The sequence below is a fragment of the Lygodium microphyllum genome, chromosome 14, assembly GCF_053477565.2.
Source record: "Lygodium microphyllum isolate KBCC chromosome 14, Lygodium_microphyllum_v1.1.10, whole genome shotgun sequence".
Taxonomy (NCBI): domain Eukaryota; kingdom Viridiplantae; phylum Streptophyta; class Polypodiopsida; order Schizaeales; family Lygodiaceae; genus Lygodium; species Lygodium microphyllum.
In genome coordinates, this window is record NC_141148.1 from 131,645,257 (window position 1) to 131,670,858 (window position 25,602).

The 25,602-nt window shown below is 42.4% G+C and overlaps 1 protein-coding gene across 1 annotated transcript in view; it reads left to right on the forward strand.

Moving 5' to 3' along the window:
- SS2 (starch synthase 2) overlaps window positions 1-25,602 on the forward strand; it is a 76,486-nt gene that overhangs the window by 20,818 nt on the left and 30,066 nt on the right. Inside the window, exons 3-6 of the mRNA XM_087693376.1 lie at window positions 14,791-15,421; window positions 15,641-15,705; window positions 16,931-17,008; window positions 17,092-17,202. Coding sequence (XP_087549502.1) covers window positions 14,791-15,421; window positions 15,641-15,705; window positions 16,931-17,008; window positions 17,092-17,202 — 885 coding nt within the window. The remainder of the gene's footprint in view (window positions 1-14,790; window positions 15,422-15,640; window positions 15,706-16,930; window positions 17,009-17,091; window positions 17,203-25,602) is intronic.

The following is a 25,602-nucleotide window of genomic DNA, read 5'->3' on the forward strand; positions in this document are numbered from 1 at the left end:
GTCACCTTCCAATTAGGATCCATTGGAGAACAAATTGGTTGACATGTTGTCATCCCAAAGCTGTTACTAACTTTTGAACATACCATTGTTGAGAAAGAAAAGTCTCCCTCTCATTTTTCCATATCTCATGGCTAAGAAAGAAGTGCAATAGGCCCATGACCGCCCATTGAGTGGTGGAGGATCTTGACCATGGGCTTGCAAGCTTTGCCCATACAAGCGAACTAGTGGGGCAAACAAGGTAATCCATTGAGCCGAGCATTTTTATTTCGAATTTTTGTTGATTTTAATTTTTCAAAGTTACTTAAATATTAGAATATGGAATACCCATTGCCACTTGTTCCGTTTTATGCATAATCAGGTCCGAGCTTATCTTCTACATGAGCCAAATTCAAAGGTACAATTTTTTCCGAAATTGACCTTGGAAAAGCAACGGGAGCTTCGTGATCGTATAGCAGGTCAACAAGCTTATCTTGCATCTAGACCACAATGTGTTGCAGTTAACCCTGCAACTTTTGTGACACCATCCCCATCAGATGTGTCTAGAGCAGGGTCAGTATCAGGAAGTGCTACCTCCATACCTGCTGTAGGCATTGCATCGGTCAAGGCATCAACAACGCCATATGTTGCATGTAGACAGAGCACACTTGATGCTAGTTGGGATCCCAAGAAGGAAGGGGTAAATACATCAGTGGCACTTTTTTTAAAATCATGACCACATTCAATTTCGTGCAGCCAGGTTAGAGTATTTTAAATTGATGTGCAAGAAGATTGGTGGGTATGGCGCTTTGTATGTATCTCCATCATCAGAGACCTTACACACCACTTTGCTCGACAAGGAAAAGCGCCTTGTTGAGCAAGCAATGGTGACTTGAAAGAGCTTGTGGACTAAAAATGGAGTGTTCTTGATTGCTGATGGTTGGAGTGAAACACGCAAGTGATTGGTTCACGGTATGGTTGCTTATTCTTGTGGGAAAATGTATTTCATATCTTTACATGATGCATTGGGGACATGAAAGTCAGTAGATGTACTTGCAACAGAGTGGGTTACAGGTATTGAGCTTATTGGCCCAGAGCATGTCGTGGGATTTGTTGCAGATGGAGAGCCGACAAATAGGGAAGTAGGTGCTATTATCCAGGGATATTATCCGTAATCATAGTTTCATATTGCATGGCTCATTGCTTGAACAACCTACTAAAGGATATTGGTAACCTATCATGGATTGCACCTGTCATAGAGTTAGGAGCTCAAATGATTAGCTTTGTTTTGAATCGCTAGTTTCTTCTTCATCAATTCTCTTTGCAATTGAAGAAGACACTTTTAAAATACTCTGATACTAGATTTGCCTTTAACTTCTTGATACTAGGCAGATTAAGAGAATGCAGTGGTGTCTTGAGGCAGTTATTTCTTAGTGATGAGTTCACCTCATCAACATTGGCAGATACTCCTACAGGAATCTTATACTTGGAGAAAGCAAATAACTCCACTTTTTGGGATGATGTAAAGTTGATAGATGCTATGGTATCACCTATTGTGCATTTATTGAGGGTTATGGATGCTATGCAACCTTGCACTGGCAAGGTATGTGAGGCTATGGATATGTTGAATGAAAAACTGCAGGAGTTGGCACCAAATGATGAGGTATATGAGGAGATACGTCATTTAGTTGTGAGAAGGTGGGACTCCTATAGCTCACCCATGTATGCAGTTGCATTTGTCGTGGATCTTGAGTTCTAGGGCAAGGGTTAGGAGAATGACATTGAGGTTAGGGATACATGGAGACTTATATTGTCTCGTCTAGTGCTTTATCATGGCACCAGATGAAAGATCAGAGACCAACTTTCATGTTATAGGACCTTTCAGGGTTCTTTTGGTTGTGGTGATACACAGGAGGATCGCTGTAAGATTGGGGCAGCTTTGTGGTGGGAGGACTTTGGTTCAGATGGTCCTAAGTTGCAGCAATTAGCCATCTGTATTTTGAGTCAGTCAGTTAGCTCCTTTTGTTTGGAGCAATTGTGGAGTATATACACTCACATTGCTTCAAAGAAGAGGAACCGTCTTGATGTGGAGAGGGTAAACGATCTAGTGTTAGTGCTAATTTGAGAATGTATGTAACAGTATGACAACAAAGCTCGATCCATTCAGTGGGAGATGTAGCAAGAAGAGGAGACACATGCTGATATTGAGGGAGATGGAGCAGTTCATGGTACACATGATGATGAGGCTGGCACTTCAGAAGTAGCTAGAGCAGCCTCAGATCATAATGATGATCTTTGATTTAGTTAACTTATCATGAGTCTCATGATACATGACACATGTACATTGTATATGATATTATGATCATTGATGACAGTGTGACACTTGGGTTGTTGTGCCATGTCGACATTATATTTGTACTTGCAGTCTTGCAGTTGCTCTTTGGACTGTTTTGGCATGCTGTCCTGTTCCGATGTCCCCGTTCCCTAGGTTTGGCATCCCCGTCCCCGTTCCTTGTCCCCCGTTCCCCGTTTCATGTTTCTATGCCTAAGCCTTATAATTCCTATTTCACTTTTAGGGAATACTTAGTCTTGTAGGTCTTCTTTGTTGGTGCCACTCAATACGCTTTGTGTTGTATGCTCTCAAGATTCTCTGTGCCAAATTGTGGGTGTGCATTGTTGCAACCCTAAATCCAACAATCGGTATTAGAGTGGGCTTTGACCTCTTGGGCAAAGTTGTCAACGCCCTCTACTTGATTTCCCTCAATTGGGACAAGTTTTGATAAGGGTTCGCAAGTTGACAAATATTTGGGGCAACCCACAGGGCTTTGTGTCGTCATATATTTGATTCGAGCTTGTTTTAGCCTTCATTACACTATTGCTAGTATCGCCAAGGCTATTTAGTCCTTTTGCGTGGCATTTTCGACAACTGTTTTTGCAGGTAAGAGCCTTTACAATTTGCTTTGTGTTGTGATACATAACATAGGTTGGTTTTGTGCATACTTTTCTCTATACATGCAACTTTTGTTAGTGGATATTCGTGTCATGCAGTCATCTTCTACATGTGAGCCTCGGTTTGAGTTAGACAAGGACATAAGGAGCTCTCAGCTCTAACATTTTTTTTGTTTGTCATTTCATATGTTTTGATGAAGGTGGTGTCTATTTCTAGGGTGCACATGTTAGTGCATTATGCTTTCTGGTTAGTTTTAGTGTGTCACATTGGCTGTTTGAGAGATCCAGCTCAATGCATTTCTTTTTTAGTGACTAGAGGCTGCATTCACATGGGCAATTAGCACTTTGATCAGTTGCCGCGTTAAATACAGCTCTAGATGCAGGTCGGCCAGATTAGGCCATGCTTTTGCAACAGTCGGCTAGTTTTGGTCATGATCAGCTATTTATAGCTGCAGCCATCTTGTTTTTGCAGATTTTTAGCACTCTCCATCATCTGGTCATTTCCTCAGTCATCCAATGGATTCTCCCTCAATTTGCCTAATCTGTTTCCCTTACTAACGTTTTGGGCTGCGTGTAGGGACTGATCAGTTCACTTTGTATTAAGCAACAGAAAGAATATGTAGTAGTGAGTCATTGGTTGTGGGCACCCACTCCTCTCCAAGATACCCTGCAAATATGGTGAATACTGAAATGATAGGAGGAAGGAGTAGTTAGCCTATATAGGTTCTCAACTAGGAAAAGTTGGCCAGCAATAAAAGTTCCTAAATAAATCAGGTCGACTAGTACAAATGTTTGTTGGCCACATAAAACCGGCACCTAAAATGCATGAAGTAAAATAATGAGCAGCCAATTGAATGCCTAGACTCACTCATGACTTGACTAATTTGCTAACACTTGAGATAGTTAAGTTGGAACACTTAGGTTGTGGACAAGTGTTGTGTTAAGGTGCCCATAATGGACATGGCATAAGAGCTCAAGTGCCGTTGAAGATAGGGAATTAAGGGCTGTTGGGAGATGGAATTATATGCTTTGATACATGTTGAGAAACAATAGGGTTTGCGGGGAAAAACATGGTGCACAACAAAGACTGAGAGAAAGAGTCTTAGAAACACTGAAGAAGAAGATGAATGAAGAATGATGAACACTGAATCATGCAGTTACAATGCAACGAAACTCGAAGATAACTGCATCATCTTGGCTCATCAGGTGATAGCACCTAGAAGGGATCTGCACAATGAAGGGAGTAAAATGGAGTCCTTTAAGCAGAGTTGTCGATGACGAGGAAACAAGTTGCTTTATGGAGGGAGTGAGACACAATCCTTTGGGCAACGGAATGTCGAAGACACTAAGAGATGAAAGGTATTGAGGAGCTGTTGGAGATGAAGGATATGTTGAAGTCTCTTCAGTGTAATGGTTGTTGAAATGCACCCCTAGGATTCAACTTGCACACGAGACTCAATGTGAACCAAATAGCCATAGAGCCAAATGGGCTCATCCTTGAGCTTGGGAGCTAGTTGCATTCTGGGTCACAACCACATCCCAAGCGTTGGGGTCCCATACCACTAGCCCACACCATCCACATGTATGGATGCGTTGGCCAATAGGCCAAGAGTTCAAGAGTGGTGATCACATAATGAATCTGCACAAGAGGGCCTTGAGTCCTATAAATAGGACTCAACTGAGCTAAACCCGAACTGTTCTTAGTGCATTCGCACCAAGTCACTTCGTAACCATCATGACCATATTATTAGAGCGGTGTGTCCATCTGGATGTCCATCGATGTAACGCTCCTCCCCTTATGAATGATTGCTGTCCTAAGCAATATCCACAGGGATGAAGTGAGGAAAATGACCCTTCAATGAACATACAAACTTTGAAGTAGCCTCCTTCGCCTGTGGGTGGTTTTTTGACTTGACCAAATACTCAGGATAAATGGTCCGATGGGATTATGTAGTGACTAGTTGTAAGGTCAAGAACCAATTCGGGTTTGAGCGGAATATAACGAGCAGTATCCTAAAACCATGGGATATCCTCAATTGAACAATAGCTTTACCTTGTCCAGATTGTTCTTTCAAATGACTCACATGGAACACAAGGTGAACTTGGATTTCCGAAGGTAGATAAAGCACATAGGATACACTACTTATCTTCTTAGTAATCTGGGAAGGACCACAATACCTTGAAGATAGTTTATAGTACCTGCCGATAGTCATTGCATGCGAGTCCTTTGGGACTTTAAGGTAAATCCACATGCCCTTCTAGAGCTCTCAAGGAGTACAATGTGGGTTAGCATAAAGCGTGGTAGGATTGTGGGCCGTCAACATCTCTTGCATATTGTGCAGAAATTCAACTACGGATTGGATAAAGCATGGTAGGATCTTGGGCCGTTAACATCTCTTGCATATTGTTCAGAAATTCAACTATGGATTGCATTTAGGACTCAGCTGCCCTAACCCCAAAATGTCCTTAGTTCATTTGCACTAAGTCACTTTGTAACCATTCACCTCTTCAATTTTGACAGTGCTCTTCTTACGCTGACTCTCTTTATTCTCTTCCTTGCTATCATCTATCTTCTTGCCCTTTCCTTTCTCTTTCTTCCATTTGTAGCAGTCACGTTTAAAGTGACCCTTCTTGCCACAATGATGGCGTTCAACATCCTTACCACGTGATTTATTGCGTCCCTTGCTATCAGATTTGCCTTTCTACTATGATCTGCCCCTAGCATGCAAATCACTGGAAGACTTGCTGGATGCATTGTTTTGCCGATTCATTTCTTCCATGAATATAGCACTCTCTACATCAACATATAGAAGGATCGCATTAGAATTGCTCATAGCAGTCCTGAACGTATCCCAACTCTTCGGCAGAGTGTAACAAAGCAAGAATGTAGCTTTAAGTTTTTCATTAATCATGAACTTCAAGGCAACCAACTGGCTGAAAATGGAGTTAAACTCACTCAAGTGAGTAGACATTGCTGTACCCTCTTTCATACGCAAATCCATAAGCTTTTTCAGCCAATAAACTTTGCTTGCGGCACTCTTTTGAGCATACAATTCTTTCAGTTGAGTCCAAGTAGCATAGGGAGAATCCAAACCTTCAATGTTAAACAGCAAGGCATCAGAAATCGATAGCTCAATGGTTGAGCGTGCAAGCTCATTTAACTCATCCCGTCTTCTTGTTCCATTTCTATGGGCTTTCCCCCTTTGGTCTTAATCAGCCTTGCCTGCTTCTTTTGCAACAAGATATTATAGCACTATTTTTACCAGACTGCAAAGCTATGTGCTGCTTCAAGCTTCTTAATGTGCATGAGATGATTGGTGTCACTGCTACCAGCCATGATTTTCAGTCCAAATGTGACAAAAAATTCAGCAAATGCAGGCCCAAACTGCAAGGTACAAGCGAGTACCAACCAGCACTAAAGGACCACATAAAAGCAGAAATTTCAGATCTGCAAATAAATTTTCAGAAGCACTAAACCTTGTGCTACAGCACTCCACAACTGATTATAGCTGTTCCAAGGACAAATACATCACATTACATGAGAAGTCCCAAATTTTAGCTGCAATTTCTGTTGTACATGCACCCACAGGCACAAAATTTGACACACACGGTCAAAATCCCCAAAATTTTTGTGCTCAAAGCATCAATTATACATATGCACTGTCTCTGACATGCATACAATAGACCAATAGCCACCAAATCATGGCTAAAATATCCAAGGCCTTGACCTAGGTACAACTTGTAGATCTTGGGTATCAATAGGTGAGATGGCAATTGAATGTTGAATACTCCATCCTGGGGAAGATGAAGAATGCAAAGGCTTTTTGCCAAAGTGTGAAGGACCACACGATGAGTAGTGACCCCCTTTGGAACTAGAGGAAGTAGATCCCCCTTTGAAGATAGACAAATACGATCCGACTCTGAAGCCCCCCCTAGTTAAGATAGGAAAGCTGAAAACTCATAGATCACAAGTGTTGGAGTGTCTGATGATGAAGGAAGGATAGTTTGTGGTGCTAGAGAAGGTACCTAAGGTTGTAAGGGAATAGAGGCTAGACAGCTTCTTGAGGTGGCCTCTCAAAACTTAATTGAAGAGGGGTGGGGAGTAGGGGTGTCATAAATAATCTTCTCGATGCCTGTACTAGAGTCAGTGTCTTTGCAGCCATACAATGGAGGAGGGAAAATGTGCAGCTCTTGTGGAACCACAAGTAGGCAATAGCCTCACACACACACACACACACACACACACACACACACACACACTCTCTCTCTCTCTCTCTCTCTCTCTCTCTCTCTCTCTCTCTGTGCAACACATTGTGGAGCTGAAGGACTTGAATAGTCTCTATCTGTGGGTGGAGTAGATGGTGGAGAAGGCAATATCCAACTATGAAGAAAACTGCTAGGGTTTGTACTAAGGAAACACAGAGTGTACGACCACGATAGAAACAGAAAGAATTAGACACAGCCACAGAAAGCAAAACTCAAAACTCAAACACAAAGAGAAGAAGGGAGACAAAAACACAACTCTGAAGTGAATGAATACTATGAATGAATGTAAGTGTGTACGGATGCTCAAGGGCAAAGCAAAGTGTCGAAGAGTGATATGCATCGGAGATGGATCCCAAGTCTGTGACCACTAGTCGGAGTGTGGAGTGAGGAATCTGCAAAACGCTCATGCCAAGAGGCTAAGGAGACTAAGGTGACAACTGCAAAAGAGAGAGATGATGCCAAGCAGCTCTAGAAGGGTGCAAACGCAAGCTAAAGGATGTCACCTGATGGAGAGGGAAGCAACCACATTGTCGCTAGGCAAAGGGAACCCAAATGTAGGCAATTGGAGAGTGTGGAGATGGACACCTGACTGATGTGGGTCAAACGCAGGCACCAAGAGATGGTGGAGATGCTGGTGATGGCAGGTGGATGCTAAACGGAGCTTGGAAGATGGGGGCAGATAGTGGGTGACAGCTTGGAGGAAGGCTCCAAGGCATTGCAAGGGCTGATGGAGAGGTGGCAGCAGTTGCGAAGGCTGGACAGCCATGTGGAGGTAGATTGATGGCAAAAATCTTCACACAAGTGTGAGAAACTTACAAAAAAGGGATGAGGCTGAATGGGGGCAACTTGTCTATTTATAGATGTCGAAGGGTGCCCCAAAGAATCAGGGTTTTTGGGGACCACTAAAACTCTCTCGAACCGCTCTCCTTTTTAGGGGTTTTCATTAATTAATTGTGTTTTGGGGCTGTTTAAGAATGCTAATCAGCTGAAAAGCGTGTTTTAGCTCAACATCAACAACCTTTGTCTCTCGTGGAGTGGATTGCAAAGCTACGAGCTATAGAAACCACTCGACCCGAAAGTAGGTGGGGGAAATCTCCATAGCGTGTTTTGGTCTCCAAGAGGGCTCATCACTTCATGAGGTCTTAGAGTTTGCATTTGCTCACAAGGATGTAGTGTGTGTCATATGTGTCTTATTGCTTTGATCATAAAACTCTAATAGTCAATCTAGAATGATCTTTGTCACTCGGAACAGTGAAGTGGCACAAGGAGTGAGGGGAGGTAGATGCATATACTCTAGTGGGATAGGGAACAAAGGTTGATGATGTCAATGTGCAATGGTATGATCCTTCTTGCCAGAGTAGAAGCACCCAATGGTCCATCCTTTTGTCTTTGGAGAAGCCACAACATTGATTTTGCAAACTTGTAAAGGAAGGGCGGGAGGGAGAAGAAGATAATGGTATCTTTGGAATAATGTAGTGGAAATAATCTGAAATATAAAAATGTTGCCAATCCCACAATTTTTCTTGTCTTGAATGAGGAATGAGGACCTTTAGCTCTTGGATCATGGCTATTCTAATACCATATTGAGAGACCAAATGGCATGCTTAGATACCATGCCAAGGAATAGTAGGGCTTGTAGGGAGAAACACACTGTACGACAAACACTAAGACAAAGAAACTCGGAACACTAAAGAAGGAGTTGAATGAAGAATGATAAACACAGAATCATGTTGAATGAATAATGTTGATACAATTGAGCGGAGCTCAAGGACAATTGCATTGTCTTAGCTGATTAGGTGGTAGCATGTAGAAGGGGTCTGTACAATGAAGCGAGCCAAATGGATTTCTTCTGGTAAAGGTGTTGATGATGGAAAAAGAGCTGCTCTATGGAGTGAAACACAATCCTCCGGGCAATGGAATTTCAGAGTAGACATTGGGAGATGACTACAAGGAAGCCAATTGGGGAAGAAAATGCAAGAATGATGGTGAAGATCTCTCCGTGTAAGTGGCTGTGGAAGGGTTAGTGCAACGGAATAGTTTGACTGGGGGACATGAAGATTATGGACAGCATTTGACTTTGACAGTAGTCAAAGGAGCAAGGAAGAATATGGAAGCACTAGAACATGTCACTAAAGAAAATGCTCAATGGGTTGAGGTTGCAAAAAAGAACAAAGAAGGGAATGCAAGTGAAGTAGAAGTGATGAATGCCTCTATAGAAGAAGAAGCAAAATGGAAAATCCAAGCTCTCTGAATTTGTGTAATAGGATGGGCCAAAAAACACACCCAACAAGAGGATGCAGCAGCCTTGGGTGAAAAAATGGGGGCAAGAGATATCCATTCTAGATGCATGGCAAGTGGGAGACCCAATGGATAAGAGAGAGCATATCTTCATGCTGAAGTTTGAAAACACGGATAAGAAAAAAGCCTTTCTCATAGAACCTAGGGCCCCAAGGGAGAAAAAAATGTACCTTGATGACAATTTGACACCCCCTCAACTAGAACACAGGAAAGACAATATGCCCAGGATAATTGAGGCACGCAAGGAGGGAAAGTACGCAGTGTACAGAGATGATAGGGTGATTATTGCAAAATGTCAGTCACAATGACATTGCACGGTCTATGAGATACTTAGGATGCCAGTTTGGAACTGCAATGGAGCACTACATTTGGATGCTGGGTGTTTTGAGGACAGTTTCTAAAAAATAGGCATAGCCATGTATACAGAAATGCATCAATGGAAAGCGAGCCACTTGCCAAATGTTCAGGGATGCAAATGGGAAAGTGCATTCCACTCACAAGCTCAAAAGCCTAGTGCCACAAGGGGATCTAGGGGTGTGGCCATACTTTTTTGAGAGGGTCTCAAAGATGCCATGCGAGTGATGCACAAAGATGAAGATACACAATACATGTGGGTTAGAATATACATAAGGAGACAACGTGACATCTTCATCGCTATATGCTACTTCCCCCATGCAAACTTAGGCTGCACTTCATGAGATGACCTATTTTGACCCCATACTTCATAAGGAGACACTGTTTTGGGACAGTTTTGTACCTGCATTAGTTACAGCCACACACTTTATACATGGGCTGCTCATTATAAGCTCCGTTTTGGCATGTAGCACGGCCCATTTGGAGTAGCCCATCAAAAGTTATGGCAGATTTACCTCAGCAGACCTGTGGTGGACAGCATGCTGTCCATAATCTTCATGCCCCTAGTCAAACTATTCCGTTGCACTAACCCTTCCACAGCCACTTACACGGAGAGATCTTCACCATCATTCTTGCATTTTCTTCCCCAATTGGCTTCCTTGTAGTTGTCTTGACAGTAGCCATCATCCCAAAGAAATTTCAGCATATCCTTCATCTCACAATGTCTACTCCGAAATTCCACTACCCGGAGGATTGTGTTTCGCTCCCTCCATAGAGCAGCTCTTTTTCCGTCATCAACACCTTTGCCCGAAGAACTCCATTTGGCTCGCTTCATTGTACAAACCCCTTCTACATGCTGCCACCTAATCAGATAAGGCAATGCAATTGTCCTTGAGCTCCGCTCAATTGTATCAACATTATTCATTCAACATGATTCTGTGTTTATCATTCTTCATTCATCTCCTTCTTTAGTGTTCCGAGTTTCTTTGCCTTAGTGTTTGTCGTACATTGTGTTTCTCCCTGCAAGCCCTACTATTCCTTGGCATGGTATCTATGCATGCCATTCGGTCTCTCAATATGGTATTAGAATAGCCATGATCCAAGAGCTAAAGGTCCTCATTCCTCATTCAAGACAAGAAAGATTGTGGGATTGGCAACATTTTTATATTCCAAATTATTTCCACTACATTATTCCAAAGATACCATTATCTTCTTCTCCCTCCTGCCCTTCCTTTACAAGTTTGTAACATCAATGTTGTGGCTTCTCCAAAGACAAAAGGATGGACCATTGGGTGCTTCTACTCTGGCAAGAATGATCGTACCATTGCACATTGTCATCATCAATCTTTGTTCCCTATCCCAATAGAGTATATGCATCTACCACCCCTCACTCCTTATGCCACTTCATTGTTCCGAGTGACAAAGATCATTCTAGATCGACTATTAGAGTTTTATGATCAAAGCAATAAGACATGTATGACACGCACTACATCCTTGTGAGCAAATGCAAACTCTAAGACCTCATGAAGTGATAAGCCCTCTTGGAGACCACCAAAACACGCTATGGAGATTTCCCCCACCTACTTTCGGGTCGAGTGGTTTCTATAGCTCATAGCTTTGCAACCCACTCCACAAGAGACAAAGGTTGTTGATGTTGAGCTAAAACATGCTTTCAGTTGATTAGCATTCTTAAACAGCCCCAAAACACAATTAATTAATGAAAAACCCTAAAAAGGGGAGCGGTTTGAGAGAGTTTCAGTGGTTCCCCAAAAACCCTAATTCTTTGGGGCACCCTTCAACATCTATAAATAGACAAGCTGCCCCCATTCAGCCTCATTCCTTTTTTGTAAGTTTCTAACCCTTATGTGCAGATTTCAGCCATCAGTCTATCTCCACGTGGCTGTCCAGCCTTTGCAATTGTTGCCACCTCTCCATCAGCCCTTGCAATGCCTTGGCACCTTCCTCCAAGTTGTTACCCATTGTCTGCCCCCATCTTCTAGGCCCTGTTTGGCATCCACCTGCCATCGCCAGCATCTCCACCATCTCCTGGTGCCTGCGTTTGACCCACATCAGTCAGGTGTCCGTCTCCACACCCTCCAGCTGCCTGCATTTGGGTTCCTTCTACCTAGCGATAGTGTGGCTGCTTCCCTCTCCATCAGGTGACATCCTTCAGCTTGCGTTTGCACCCTTCTAGAGCTGCTTGGCATCATCTCTCTCTTTTGCAGTTGTCACCTTAGTCTCCTTAGCCTCTTGGCATGAGTGTTTTGCAGATTTCTCACTCCACACGCTGACTGGTGGTCACAGACTTGGGATTCGTCTCCGGTGCATATCACTCTCCAACACTTTGCTTTGCCCTTGAGCATCTGTACACGCTTACATTCATTCACAGTATTCATTCACTTCAGAGTTGTGTTTTTGTCTCCCTTCTTCTCTTTGTGTTTGAGTTTTGAGTTTTGCATTTAGGGTTTGAGTTTTGCTTTCAGTGTTAGTGTCAGTGTCTGTCTCTTTCTGTTTCTATTGTGGTCGTACACTCTGTGTTTCCTTAGTACAAACCCTAGCAGTTTTCTTCATAGTTGGATATTGCCTTCTCCACCATCTACTCCACCCAGAGATAGAGAATATTCAAGTCCTTCGGCTCCACAATGTGTTGCACCGAGAGAGAGAGAGAGAGAGAGAGAGAGAGAGAGAGAGAGAGAGATGTGTGTGTGTGTGTGTGAGGCTGTTGCCTACTTGTGGTTCCACAAGAGCTGCACATTTTCGCATTTCATTCTTCCGAGTAGTATCTGATTTCACCATGCTATCATTTCAGCCTGTAATTCTTCCTTTATTTCACTATATTTCCCATTCTCCCACTCATTAATGCATGCATTCATGAATGCTTTCATCTCCAGCAGTGTTTTGTTGTGTATTGATGCTTACATGGCTTTGATCTCAGCTCTTATGAGAGACCTCATGTCATCTAGATTCTAGACCCCCTGCATGTTGTCTTCAGTATTTTTGGAACCTTAGAGCATCTTTTGATGCTCGTGGGTGTGAGTGCATTGCATCCGCATCTTTTGTAGGGCTTTAGTGGGCTTTGGAAGGATTGCTCTGTCACAGGGAGATCATCTTTTGTAGAGCTTTAGTGGGCTTTGGAAGGATTGCTCTTCTATTGGGAGATCACCTTGTTTTCCTGGTGATGCTGGTTTACCCATATTTGCAAATGTGCGTTCCTCTACAACCAATGCATTCACAAATACTGGTCACAATATCATGGCGTGCTTTGCTTTCTCATGTTTCAACAGTCCAGATTAAGCCAAATTTGCAGTTTTTGTTTACTGTATGCCCTGAATGATCACAGTGTTTTCACTGCTGTCTGAGTGCTGCAATTTAAGACTGCTGTATCGGACTACTGTCAAAGTCAAATGCAGATCACTGTCCGAGTCTTGCAATTTAAGACTGCTGTAGTAGACTACTGTCAAAGTCAAATGCAGATCACTGTCTGAGTCTCAGTAATGCTATTTAAGATCACTGTCCAGCCTGCATCACTGTTACAGTCCTGGTTGCATCACCAAAGTCCAAACCGCATCACGGCAGTTTCACACAACTTGCATCAGGCCACTGTCTAAGTCAAGTGCCGGCTACCGTCCAAGTCTCAGTAATGCAGTTTCAATCTATTGTATCAAACCACTGTCCCGCCTAGAGTTCAGTCTGCCTTGTGACATAGTTTCACATGACCTTTGCTTCCTGCAGGTACGTGGCCTCAGTCCTTTGCTTCTTGTGTCATATCTGTCCCTACATTTCTGCAATGTCTGCATCATGTTAGTCCCTATGTGTCTGCAATGTCTGCGTCATGTCAGTCCTTTGCTTCCTGCTCGTGTGTCACACATTTACAATGATGTCAGTCCTCTACTTCTTGTGCCTGCATCATGTAAGTCCAGGATTGACATCTGTGCTTCCTGCACCTATTCCTGAATGTCCTGCATCATGTTAGTCCGGAATGTCGTGCACACAGAGAGAGAGAGAGAGAGAGAGAGAGAGAGAGAGAGAGAGAGAGAGAGAGAGAGAGAGAGAGAGAGAGAGAGAGAACAATTTACGAAAAGAGAGAGAGAACAAAGCTAAGGGTTTATTTTATAGGCCCATTGATTCCCCCAAACCCTAACCTTAAACTTACACACATTGAAGATTGTTCACATGCTAAAACACATACTAAGGTGTGTTCACACACAGAGCATTGGCAGCATCATGCTTTGACAACAAGATGCAGTGAGACTATCGAGCAGCAGCACATCTTTACTTCTGACCAACCTGTCTTACCCATCCCCAGAACATTGAGCAGGATATGTGAGATCTGTGGTTGTATCTCATCATACAATATAACAAATGGGCTTTATAAGGTGAAAGATGCAGACATGTGATTAGATCTGGGCCAAAACTTACCATGAAGCTAGCATCTGATGCACTATATTGGATAGGCAAGCATACATTCATGGACTCCCCCATGCAATGCTGGCTCTTTGACCCACTAATATGCCAAAAAACAATGGAGCATCCATTTTGGCTGGGTCCCTTGGAAAAAGTTGCAGAGATGACCGGTGATGATGATTCTGTTGAGTGGTCAGGAGCAAGCCAGCACTGCTAGTGAGGTTGGACGATCAAGTTCAAGATGGCCCCTTAATGCCCTCTTCCACTCTGCAAGTTATATGTTTTTTGACCATATGATTATTATTGCTATGTCTATTATGAACAAGAGGTCAGGTGATAGTTGTGGTATTTGTACTTCGTTTCTAGTTTTGCGAGGCATCTTATTTCAGTGTTGAACCATGTCACAGGTGGAGTCATTTTGATATTGCAATTCAGATAGGTGTTTGACTTCTGTCCCATTAACTGCAATTTCGAAAAGCATCATATGTATGCTAATATAAGTATAAGGAATAAAATTAGCACTGATAGCTGGGAGGTTTGCAGATTGCAGAGCGCAAAAAACTTGTGACAGCATTGAAAGAAAATCTTGGCAGTCCAGTGGAACAAATGAAGGCTTACAATGATGGGGATGATAAAATGAGAAAAGGAGCTGCAGACCAAGCCAATGATTCTTTGGGTCAAAGTTTGATCAATCAGAGGATTTCATCAAAGCCTCTCTCCAGTAGTGCAACTAGGGCAGCAGAATTTAGAGCTCCACCAGGAGGGTTTTTACAAGCAGATACAGGTAAAGCTCAACGGTCTCAGAATTATGAGACAACAGGATTGCCTGCATATTCAAGGACACGTTCTAGTGACTTCCTTCCCTCAACTCCAACAATTCCAACGACTCCAACAACTCCAAAAACTTCAACAAATCCAACTCCAATAACGCCAATCCCAACTTCTCCAAGTCCATTCTCTCCTCTGCCTGAAACACCAAGTCTTGAGGACATTATGAAGTCTAGCATGGACAAAAAGGCTCTGCAGCAGGAATCTTTGTCTGAGGATTTATCAAAGAAGGGAGAAGTGGATGCTACTTCAGGAACTTCAGCAGAGAAACCGCCACCTCCGGCGGGTCCCAATGTAATGAATGTTATTATTGTTGCTGCTGAGTGTGCCCCCTGGTCAAAAACAGGTATCAGGTTTGCAGGGTTGTGAGAGTGCTTGCAGTGTTTATTGCCTCATGCACTATTTTCAAGTAGATATTCTATTCTTTGGATGATGAAGTGATATTGGAGAAATCTAGTTTATAAAAGAGCCAGTAGCTATATACACTATTTCAAATATTACCAGCAAACCACCTTTATAGTATGTACATTTTTAAGTGATGAGCTTGTTTCTTTCTTTTGGCAAGGGGGACTTGGTGATGTGGCCGGAGCTCTACCAAAGGCATTAGCTAGGCGAGGTCATCGAGTAATGGTATTTATGGAACTTACTGTCTGTCTTAGCTTATCATGATAACAATGCTGTTGGTGAATCAAACTCAAGATGTATTTATGAATAGACTCAATCATTAGAATTGACATTACTAGTCAAGCAGGTGATTTACTGCAGGCTGCTTAAATCATCAAAAGAAAGTAGCTGTCCTTGTTACATCTGGATCAGTTTTTTTGGCTGGTATTGACAGCAGTTTAGGCATCTCAAAGAGATTAAATATAGAGGAATATATTTCTTTATTAAGAATATCTTAGTGTTTTGGAAGGTCTTACCTGAACATATTGCATGTAAAAACTTTTCTTTCAAGTGGCCTATTTGTGCCTTCAATTTGTTTGGGTGTATCCAATCAGAGTGAAGGATGAATCTGATCGTGAGTCTGTACAGAGCAGGTTTTTGTGGAGAAACAGGGATACATTGGTTTCATGCGCTGCTGATATGTCTGTCTTTAATGTCAATTTGACTCAAAAATTTAATATTGGGTAGGACTTTCTGCATGTTCTTGGTTAGGTATATTGATCACTATAAAGTGCTGGCAAGGGGCATACTTGATCTGTCTGGAGATGGCTGAAATGGTAGCGTAGCTATTCTATAGACATTATATTTAGTGTTCACATATGTGAGCTTGCACATGTGAATAATTCTGAAGATGCTTTTGTTCTTTTTAATCCAGCAAAGGACTCTCATGAGTCTGTCACTTTTCTCTACTAGGTCCCTAAATCTGCCTACTTTACAAGTTCTTTATTGTAAAGTCTTTAACTTTGTGGTGAAGATTGCCTGCTACAAAGCATGGTTTTTGCCATACAGGAAACAAGCACACATGCATACAAGGATGGAAGTACGTTTGATTGGGTCGAGCTAAAAGCATACGTGGCCCTAAATTTATTACGCACCATTGGGTAGTTTTAGTGCTAATCTCTAGTAAACAATTTCATAATATCAACATGTGGAGAACCTTGGCAAAGGCTAAAGCCTTATAAATGTCTATTTTTAAAAGGCATGACATGTTAAGGCCCAGGAAAAGTCAAGTGTGTTTGGGCCAAACATGCTTTAGTTTTTTCAAATCTGGGCAAATATTTGCACGGGGAAGCATATAAGTATGATAAAAAGCATGCTAGAAGCTTCTTTTGTGGAAGACCGGTTTAATTGGGTGCTAATTTCTTGAATTGAGATGAACTTACTAAGTGAAGGCATTTTTTTGGCATGTCAGGTGGTTGCTCCCAGGTATGGTGTTTATGAAGAGGCGAGGGAGATAGGAGTACGAAAAAGATACAATGTAGCGGGCCAGGTGTGCAGTGTTACATTACCCATTTTTTTCTGTTTGGAGTAAAGTTATTGTGATTAACACAGATAAATTATTTGCATGTCAAGGACTTGGAGGTTGGCTATTATCATGGGTACATTGATGGAGTAGACCATGTGTTTATTGACAACTCGGTTTTTCATGGCTTTGCTAACAATATTTATGGTGGAAATCGAGAGGTTTGTACCCACTTTTATAAATCCTTTAACGGCTTTGATATCAGTTAGCTATTTTTACTTTGGATTGCATGGCAGACATAATCTATGGTCAGCTTATCCATTAGACAAGACCTACAAGAGGTTATGTAAGAGTCATGAAGAAAGAGTAGGGCATGGCTTTTGAAATGGAGGTCTTAAACCTTTTTTAGTGTGTAAAAAGAGATTCTGAAATGTCCTCTAAAGACTTAATGGTCTGTATGACCAATTAAATCACAACACTGGATTGTTGAGAAAGCAGCATTGAACAGGATGAGAAAGCAAGTAGAATGCAACACACCACTCTTGCTGCTTGGAATTACATAGTGAATTTGCAAATAATAACTTACAAAAAGATGAAACTATAGGATGAATATCGTTTTCTTCAAATACGTACATTCTGATGTGGCCTACAAGGTAGATCCCTTTTACCTCATCAAGTGGAGCATTCACAAGCACATTGCTCAGGGAGGATCCTGAGTAGCTACCACACTTTGTGCATTGATTACAATCATGTACTCTCTTCCTCTTCATACCTTTACATTGGCACCATTGTTTGTGGTTGTGTATATTTGGGTCTCGTTGTTTCTAAGAACTAGTGAGCTAGGTCAAAACAATACACCTTTAATAAAGTAATACTAAATCCTATAAGAGTGTTTAACATCTTTACTTTTTTTGTAGTCCCTTTATACTACATCGTAATACCTTCGGTCTGATGTCTTGATTTCATTGTGTTGACCTCTTGGGAAAATGATATCCACCACCTCTATGATCTTGGTAGGACCTAGGTCCTTGTGCACTCTAGAGTGACACCCTTGGTCCAATACCTTCATCTTTTTGGGGTTGATCTTTTGGGTCAAGGCAAGAGCATTTTCTTTTTACTCTGTTTAATCACCCTTTTGGGCTTGCGAAATGTTGGGTTTGACTCACGCCTACGCTCACAGAGGAGTGTTGGTGATCCTCAATAGGACATTGGGGCACTTTTTACTCTCCTTACAAGAGGATTTTTCCCCCAGATTTATTCTCCTTTATTTTATGTGCCTATGTTACACAGTTCAGGCACTTATCATGTTTTACACCTTTCAGGTGTGAACACATGTTAACAACCCTAAGGTTTAAAGGTTGTACTTTGTACTTGCACATTACACTCTTTTGATTATTACATTGGGAGTCGTGTTGTCACTCTCACACTCTGTTGACTATCAACTATACTCTCAGTTAAGCTTCGATCTTTGTGTATTCTCTCTCTTCTCACATTTGGTATGAAAGCTTAGGTTGTTGAGCTTGGGTGGCACTAGGATCCCAACCAAGGTGTCGCTTGAGGGGGGTGTTGGAAATGTAATCCACACTTGCTAGAGAAAAACTAGCTCGCTATTGGTGCAGCAGTGATGTGTTGAGACTAGGTTTGAATCCTAGGCCAAATGGAGGAAGATTTCCATAATTGGATAGATCGGAGGTCTTCCATCACCTTAAGCTTTTGGGGGCTAGATGGCTAGCCCAATTATGGGAAACTTCCAGTTAAGTGCACAATGGCATGAACAATACTAGGATGGGTGACCTCTTGGGAAGGGGAGGTACGAGGGCCCCTACCTAGAATAATTTTTTGAAGCAGAAAGGCATTGTCCATTAGTACACTACTGCATATACTGCACAACAGAATGGGGCTGCACAGAGGAAGAATCGATCACTCATGGAGATGGCCAGATGTATACTGAAAGCAAAGAGTTTGCCACATAGTTTTTGGATGAAAGCAATTATGTGTGCTTGCCATGTTTTGAACAGGTGCCCTATCAAGGCATTAAAGAATGTTACACCTTTTGAGGCTTGGAACAGCCAGAAACCCTCTATTGGACATTTTCGCACTTTTGGGTATCTTGCGTATGCTCATATTCCCAAGGTACTAAGAAAGAAGTTGGACAACAAGGCTGTTAAATCCATTTTTGTAGGGTACAATAGTGAGAGCAAAGGATATAGATTGTATGATCCTATCTCTAAGAAAGTATTTGTCAGTAGGGATTTGGTTTTTGATAAAATTCAGAATTATCCCTTGCTGGTTTTGATACATATAAGGTTGTCAATGATGTGTTTAAAGGGCTGTTGCCCATTTCTTTTGGTGATACAGTTGGAGCTTCAACAAGTGAACATAATGTTCAGCCAGCTGCTCCATTGAGTAATGCAGAAATTCAGCCTATGGATGCAGAAATTCGGCCTATGGCTGATCTGAATATTCAGTAAGATGCTGAATATGAGGCTCAACTCAAGCTTATACACAATCAAGAAGCTAGGCAGATGCCTAGATGGTACTTGTAGACTTGAAAGATAGTCATTTGGATGCTCCTATTGCTGGTTGTACTAGAAGACAAGCTCGTTTGCATGATGGTGCTAACACAATGGAGTTTGTTATGGCAGCACATACACTTGATGATGAGGAGCTTGAATGTTTTGAGGATGCATAACAGTGTGAGGTGGATGGCAGCAACGCAAGTTAAGTTTGATTCTATCATAAAGAATCAAACATGGGATTTTGTGACCTTACTTGTTGGGAAGAAAGCCATTGTTACAAAGTGGGTCTATAAGTTGAAAATGAATGCTTAAGGATCCATTGACAAGTATAAAGGTAGGCTTGTGGCCAAAGTTTACGCACAAAAGAAAGGCATTGACTATGAGGAGACATTTGCTCCTACATCCTGCATGATTACCATTCGGTCTATGGTTGCTTTGGCTGCCCATCATGGTTGGACTGCGTACCATTTTGATATTAAGACTGCATTTTTACATGGGGAACTTCAAGAAGAAGTGTCTGTACAACAGCCCTTTGGTTTTGCAGTTGAGGGATCCGAACACTTGGTATGCGAGCTGAAAAGGCTTCGTATGGTTTGAAGCAAGCTTCCTGAGCTTGGTATGCGAAAATTCATGCCTTTTTACTCAGCCAAGGGTTCATTAACGGTTCACCAGAGTCTATACTTTATGTATGTAAATAAGGGGGATCCTTGCTAGTCATATGTCTTCATGCTGAGGTTCTTCTGCTCACATAGACACTTGCTTATCAGATTTCAGCATTCAAATAAAGTTTATAGCAAACTTTTGAGACGTCAAACTTGGGGCCCTTGCACTACTATTTGGGCATTTAGTTCATTCATGAAGCTAAAGGCACTGGGTTATCACAGTCTAGATACATTGGTAGACTTCTTGAGAGGTTCAACTTACTGGATTGCAAGCCGATTTGTACACCAATGGAGACTGGACTCAAGCTGTCCTTGCATGATGGTAGTGATTTGTTTTGATATCCATACGTATGCTTCAGCAATTGGATGTCTCATTTACTTATACAACACAAGACCAGATATTTAGTTTGCAGTTTCAGCCTTGGGCAGATATATGCATCGCCCACGCATGTCACATTGGTAGACTATGAAGTGTGTTTTTGGTTATTTACAGGGTACTAGGACTCTTGGATTGCTTTATGCCAAGGGGGAACCACGGCAATTACATGCTTACAGTGATTCAAATTGGGCTAGTGATTTTGATTCACGTCACTCTACGAGTGGAAATTGTTTCTTTCTTGGCTCATCTTGCATCTCTTGGCTTAGCAAAAAACAATCCATTGTTGCCACATCGTCATGTGAAGTTGAATACAAGGCAACATGATATGAAACGCTGGTCCCACAAGTTGCCAACTCAGTTTGAGGGTGCTTCATTTGTTTGATGTGATCCCTCATTGATAAGGTGAATTGAAAGGATATAGCTGTCTAAATCACACCTCCAAGTTGAGCCAATGAGAGAATGTGCAAACTTCAAAGAGGCTCTGAAATCTAGTCCAAACATGTCTAGCAGTGGTAAGATCCTTCATAAGCACCAACATATTGACAAAACAGTTCATAGTCTTTGATTGATTATCATATGGTGAGCATTGATGCGATGATTGGATGTGTTTTCCCACAAATTTTAATACTTGTTATGGTTAGTCATGAGGACATGTATTTTTAATGCTTAGCTTTGGCATGATTAAGTTGTGCATATGTGAGATACACATGTGAAATGCAAGTTAGTTAAGTGATAGTGAGACCTTAGTAACATGGGGTGATTAAGGTGGTATTGGCAAAAGTTGTAATAAGTTTTGCATGATAGGTAGTAGATGGTACTCCGTGTCAGAATTTGGTGTAGGACATTTAATTAGCCATTAGTGTTAGTGGTGATACTAGGGATTTGGTATTAATTAATTAATTAATTAATCCAAGTTTCGGGCTAATGAATGCTCAAGATCACTTCGGTGATAAATTGACCTAGCCAATTTAACTGTTGGCTAGCTACGTTATTTTTTGACCCATAAATAATTATTAAAATAATTTTCAAAATTCATATTTTGAAAATTAATTTAATAAAGTTGGATAATATTGTAATTTTTTTCCCAAAGGCTGCCACTCAGCAAATCTTGCCCATGCAATGGAAAAAACGTTTTTGAGGTTGAGAGAGAGAGAGAGAGAGAGAGAGAGAGAGAGAGAGAGAGAGAGAGATTATCTTCATGTTGGAGAGAAAAAGAGAACGGAGAGCGATGGCGGATCTGACTCTCTCTGACGTACGGACGTGTTTTCCTGCCCTGCGCCCTGCCTGAGTTCTCCCCTCAGACTAGTACCGGGTCCGTTCTGCCCACTCGTAACAGTGATTCCCGCTCTTGCCTACCTGTAAATATCCTGGCGACCCGTGGTGCTTACTAGCTGCAACCTTCCTTCTAGTGTCGCCCTGTTCCGCGCGCGCGCGCGAGAGAGAGAGAGAGAGAGAGAGAGAGAGAGAGAGAGAGTGAGAGAGAGAGAGCTGAGTTCTCCCCTCAGACTAGTACCGGGTCGGTTCTGCCCACTCGTAACAGTGATTCCCGCTCTTGCCTACCTGTAAATATCCTGGCGACCCGTGGTGCTTACTGGCTGCGACCTTTCTTCCAATGTCGCCCTGTTGAGAGAGAGAGAGAGAGAGAGAGAGAGAGAGAGAGAGAGAGAGAGAGAGAGAGAGAGAGAGAGAGAGAGAGAGAGAGAGAGAGAGAGAGGCCTTCGCCGTTTCTGCCTTCCGTGAGCTCTGCTTTTTCCCTGTCGTCCTGTGAGCTCTGTCCTTGCAACCTGCCATCTGTATCTGCCTTCCGCAACCTCTGCCCGTGCACGCCTGCAACCTGTTCGTGTGGCGCTTAGATCTGTTACTGAGACACAGACGCCACGTTGGGAGAAGGGACAACTCTGTCCTAGGTAGAAACAGTCCTGCTGTCCGGGCAGTCTTCAGCACACCTTGCTTGTAAGGTCGTCTTACTTGCGGATCGTGGTTCTATATCTGACCTGCACAAGTGGTGATACAACATGCCTGGTCTGGATATGGCCTTTATCGACCAAACGGTGGCAGCCCTTGGTCCGGATTCTGATATAGAGGAACCAGAGGATATGGTTCCTTGCACAGAGGAGATGCCCCCTGGTCCTGACTTCCAGCCTACGGGCAAACACACCAAGCATACTTCGGAAGATACAATGGATCATAAGGAACGTTTTTATGCTCAGGTTGCTTCTGATTCTATTGATTCTCAGGATGTTGACTGGGAGCATTTGTTGGAGTTTGCCAACACTCTGCTTGGTGATTATGTTCAACATAATCATGAAGTGTTTTCTGACTCTGGAACTGAAGATGTTCTGGAAGCCACTGTGGACCCGAAAAATGTCTTGCGCTCATTCTCAGTGTTTTATGAACGTGCTGTTATACTCTTCTTCACTGGTAGGATCTCAGTGCTTTCCCATATTCACTAGTGGCTGCAAAGTCTACTACAAGTTATTCTGCGTAGTATACAACTACGTGGTCGCGGTTGTACCGCATGTACATCATGCAGGATGATGCTTTTCTTCCTGAGATGCTGGAAATGAAAGTGTTGCAGCAATATGCCTTGTCGGACTATTTTCCTCTACAGCTTGAGATGCTTGCACAACCCATTGCACCTTTTAAGCAATTTATGGATAGACTTCCTTTGCGTTTCAACTCGTCTTATTTGAAGCATTCAATCTTTCAGGGTTATATGCAGCAATTGATTGATAGATTTTTATTGGACTTTTCCTCTGAGGGCAATGCTTCTTTTGAATGATTGCTCTCTAATGTGCAGTGGGTTGTTCAGCAGTATGGGATCCATCATGCCTCTCTTTGTCGGCGGCGTCGACAAGCAGCGGAGGAATTACTGGCTTTGGTTCGTTTTCTACTAGTGGAGACTCTAGATGATGTATTTCTGCTGCCACTGGCTATGCGTTTGGCTGATCTTATTAAAGAGTTTCAATTGAAATCTTATCAGTAGGCCAAATTGGAAAATTTGACAGAGAATTTGCAAGATAGTGCTTGTCAGACTCATAAGTTTTTTCGAGCTTTACATGCATCTCCTGCTTGAGAGAATATGACTAGACTCCAGGATGCAGAAGGTCAAATGGTTATTGATCCTCAGACTATTGTGAATATATGCAGGAATTATTTTCGAGACCTTCTTGGTTCTACTCCTTCACCTTCTGACCAAGTTACTCATGCCCGCTCAGTTTTCTATGATTTGGTCTGCAATCAGGTTCCACATGACATGCAAACTACTTTGGAGACAGATATTTGTGAGGAGGAGGTTATGGATGTTTTGTTATACTTGCCCAAGGATAAAAGTCCCTGTTGGGATGGTCTCACCAATGAATTCTTTGAGGTTTTTGCTACCCAACTGGTGAAACCATTGACGGCTATGTTTCAGCAGGTTTGGGAAACGAGGTTCATGCCTTCCTCATGGAAAGAAGATCTTATCAAACTGCTTCCAAAAGTTCCTTCGCCGTCAATGCTGAAACATTGGCGACCAATTTCTTTGATGGGTTCGATGTATAAAATCTTTTTCAAAGTGATGGCTAATCGGCTCCATAAGCATCTTCCTGCCATTGTGCATCCTCTTCAATATGGTTTCATTAAGGGCTGAAACGTTCTACATAATGTCTTAAATGTGCAAATGGCTATTGACTATGTAAGGCAGTTTAATCAGGAGGTGGTATTGATTCAATTGGACTTGGAAAAGGCTTTTGATTATTTAGATTGGTCTTTCATTGCAGAACTTATGTCTACTATGGGCTTTGGTACTCGGATGTCTCGTTTGATCTATACCATTAGTACTGCGGCTTCTTCACGAGTTATGCTAAATGGTGGTGTTACCGAACCATTTGTCCTTGCACGCTCTGTGAGACAGGGTTGCCCTTTGAGTCCTCTCTTTTTTGCCCTTGCGACTCATCCGGTTCTTTCGATGTTATCTCATATGGTAGCTTCTACTCAGTTGGCTGGATTGTCTCTTCCTTTTGGACAGCACTTTACTATTCAATCCTTGGCTGATGACATCTTCATGATTTTGCGTGCGGACAAGGATAATCTTTGCAAAGCATTAGATGTTTGGACTTTCTTTGGTCATGCTTCTGGTCTTCATATCAATGCTTTGAAATCAGCCATTCTCAGTTGCACGGAGTCAGATTTGCAGTCATTGGACTGGCAGGGAATGGCTGTTCCCCGTGATTCCATTGTTAGGCAACTTGGGTACCCTTTGGGTGTTGATGTTTGGCCAAAGCAACTACTAGAGTGGATTTCATAGAAATTGGCAGCTAAGTTTCTGTATTGGAAGTCGCAGGCTTAGCCCTTCCATGTTCGCTGGCTCAGACAATTATGTTGCCAATGCTCACATATTTCTTGCCATTGCTACCTTGGACTACTACTACATTGAATGCTCTTACTCAGTACATTTGTTTCATGTTATGGAAGAAGGACTCCTTGCATGCATGCATTTCATGGATTTCTTGGTCGCATGCATATGCCCCCAAACGCATGGATGGTGGGGCTATTTTGGATGCTGAAACTCATATGCTGGCACTTCGTTGGTCTCTTTTTCGTGCCATGTGCTTGGATCATCACCCGTGGGTCTTTATAGCCCGTTATTTTCTTGAGGATCACGGGCTTGTGTATGGTAATACCCAAATTCGGAGCTCTTGGTGGCATGTTCTTAATGCAGACTCTCGGTTTTCTAGTCCTTATTCATCTCTGCTTGCTCATTTGGTATGTTCCTGGAAATTGGTTCTCCAGAAGGCTTGGTGGCATCCAGCGGAGGACCGCTTAGATACTAACTCTTTTCAACTGGAATTGTTAGCAGCCTTGCGATTACTTTCTTGGGAAGGCAAACATGAGCTCAGACCAAAATTTAACGGCATGGCACGTTTGGGCTTGACTTCAGTTGCAGATGCCACCCTTGCCAGTCGCAATGTGTTGATATCGTTTCATACAGCCAGGAGGATTTTCAGGATCCCTCGTGGATATCGTGATTTATGGGAACAGCTTTTGCTGGTGCTCCAGAGCAGATAACCCTTTCCTGCC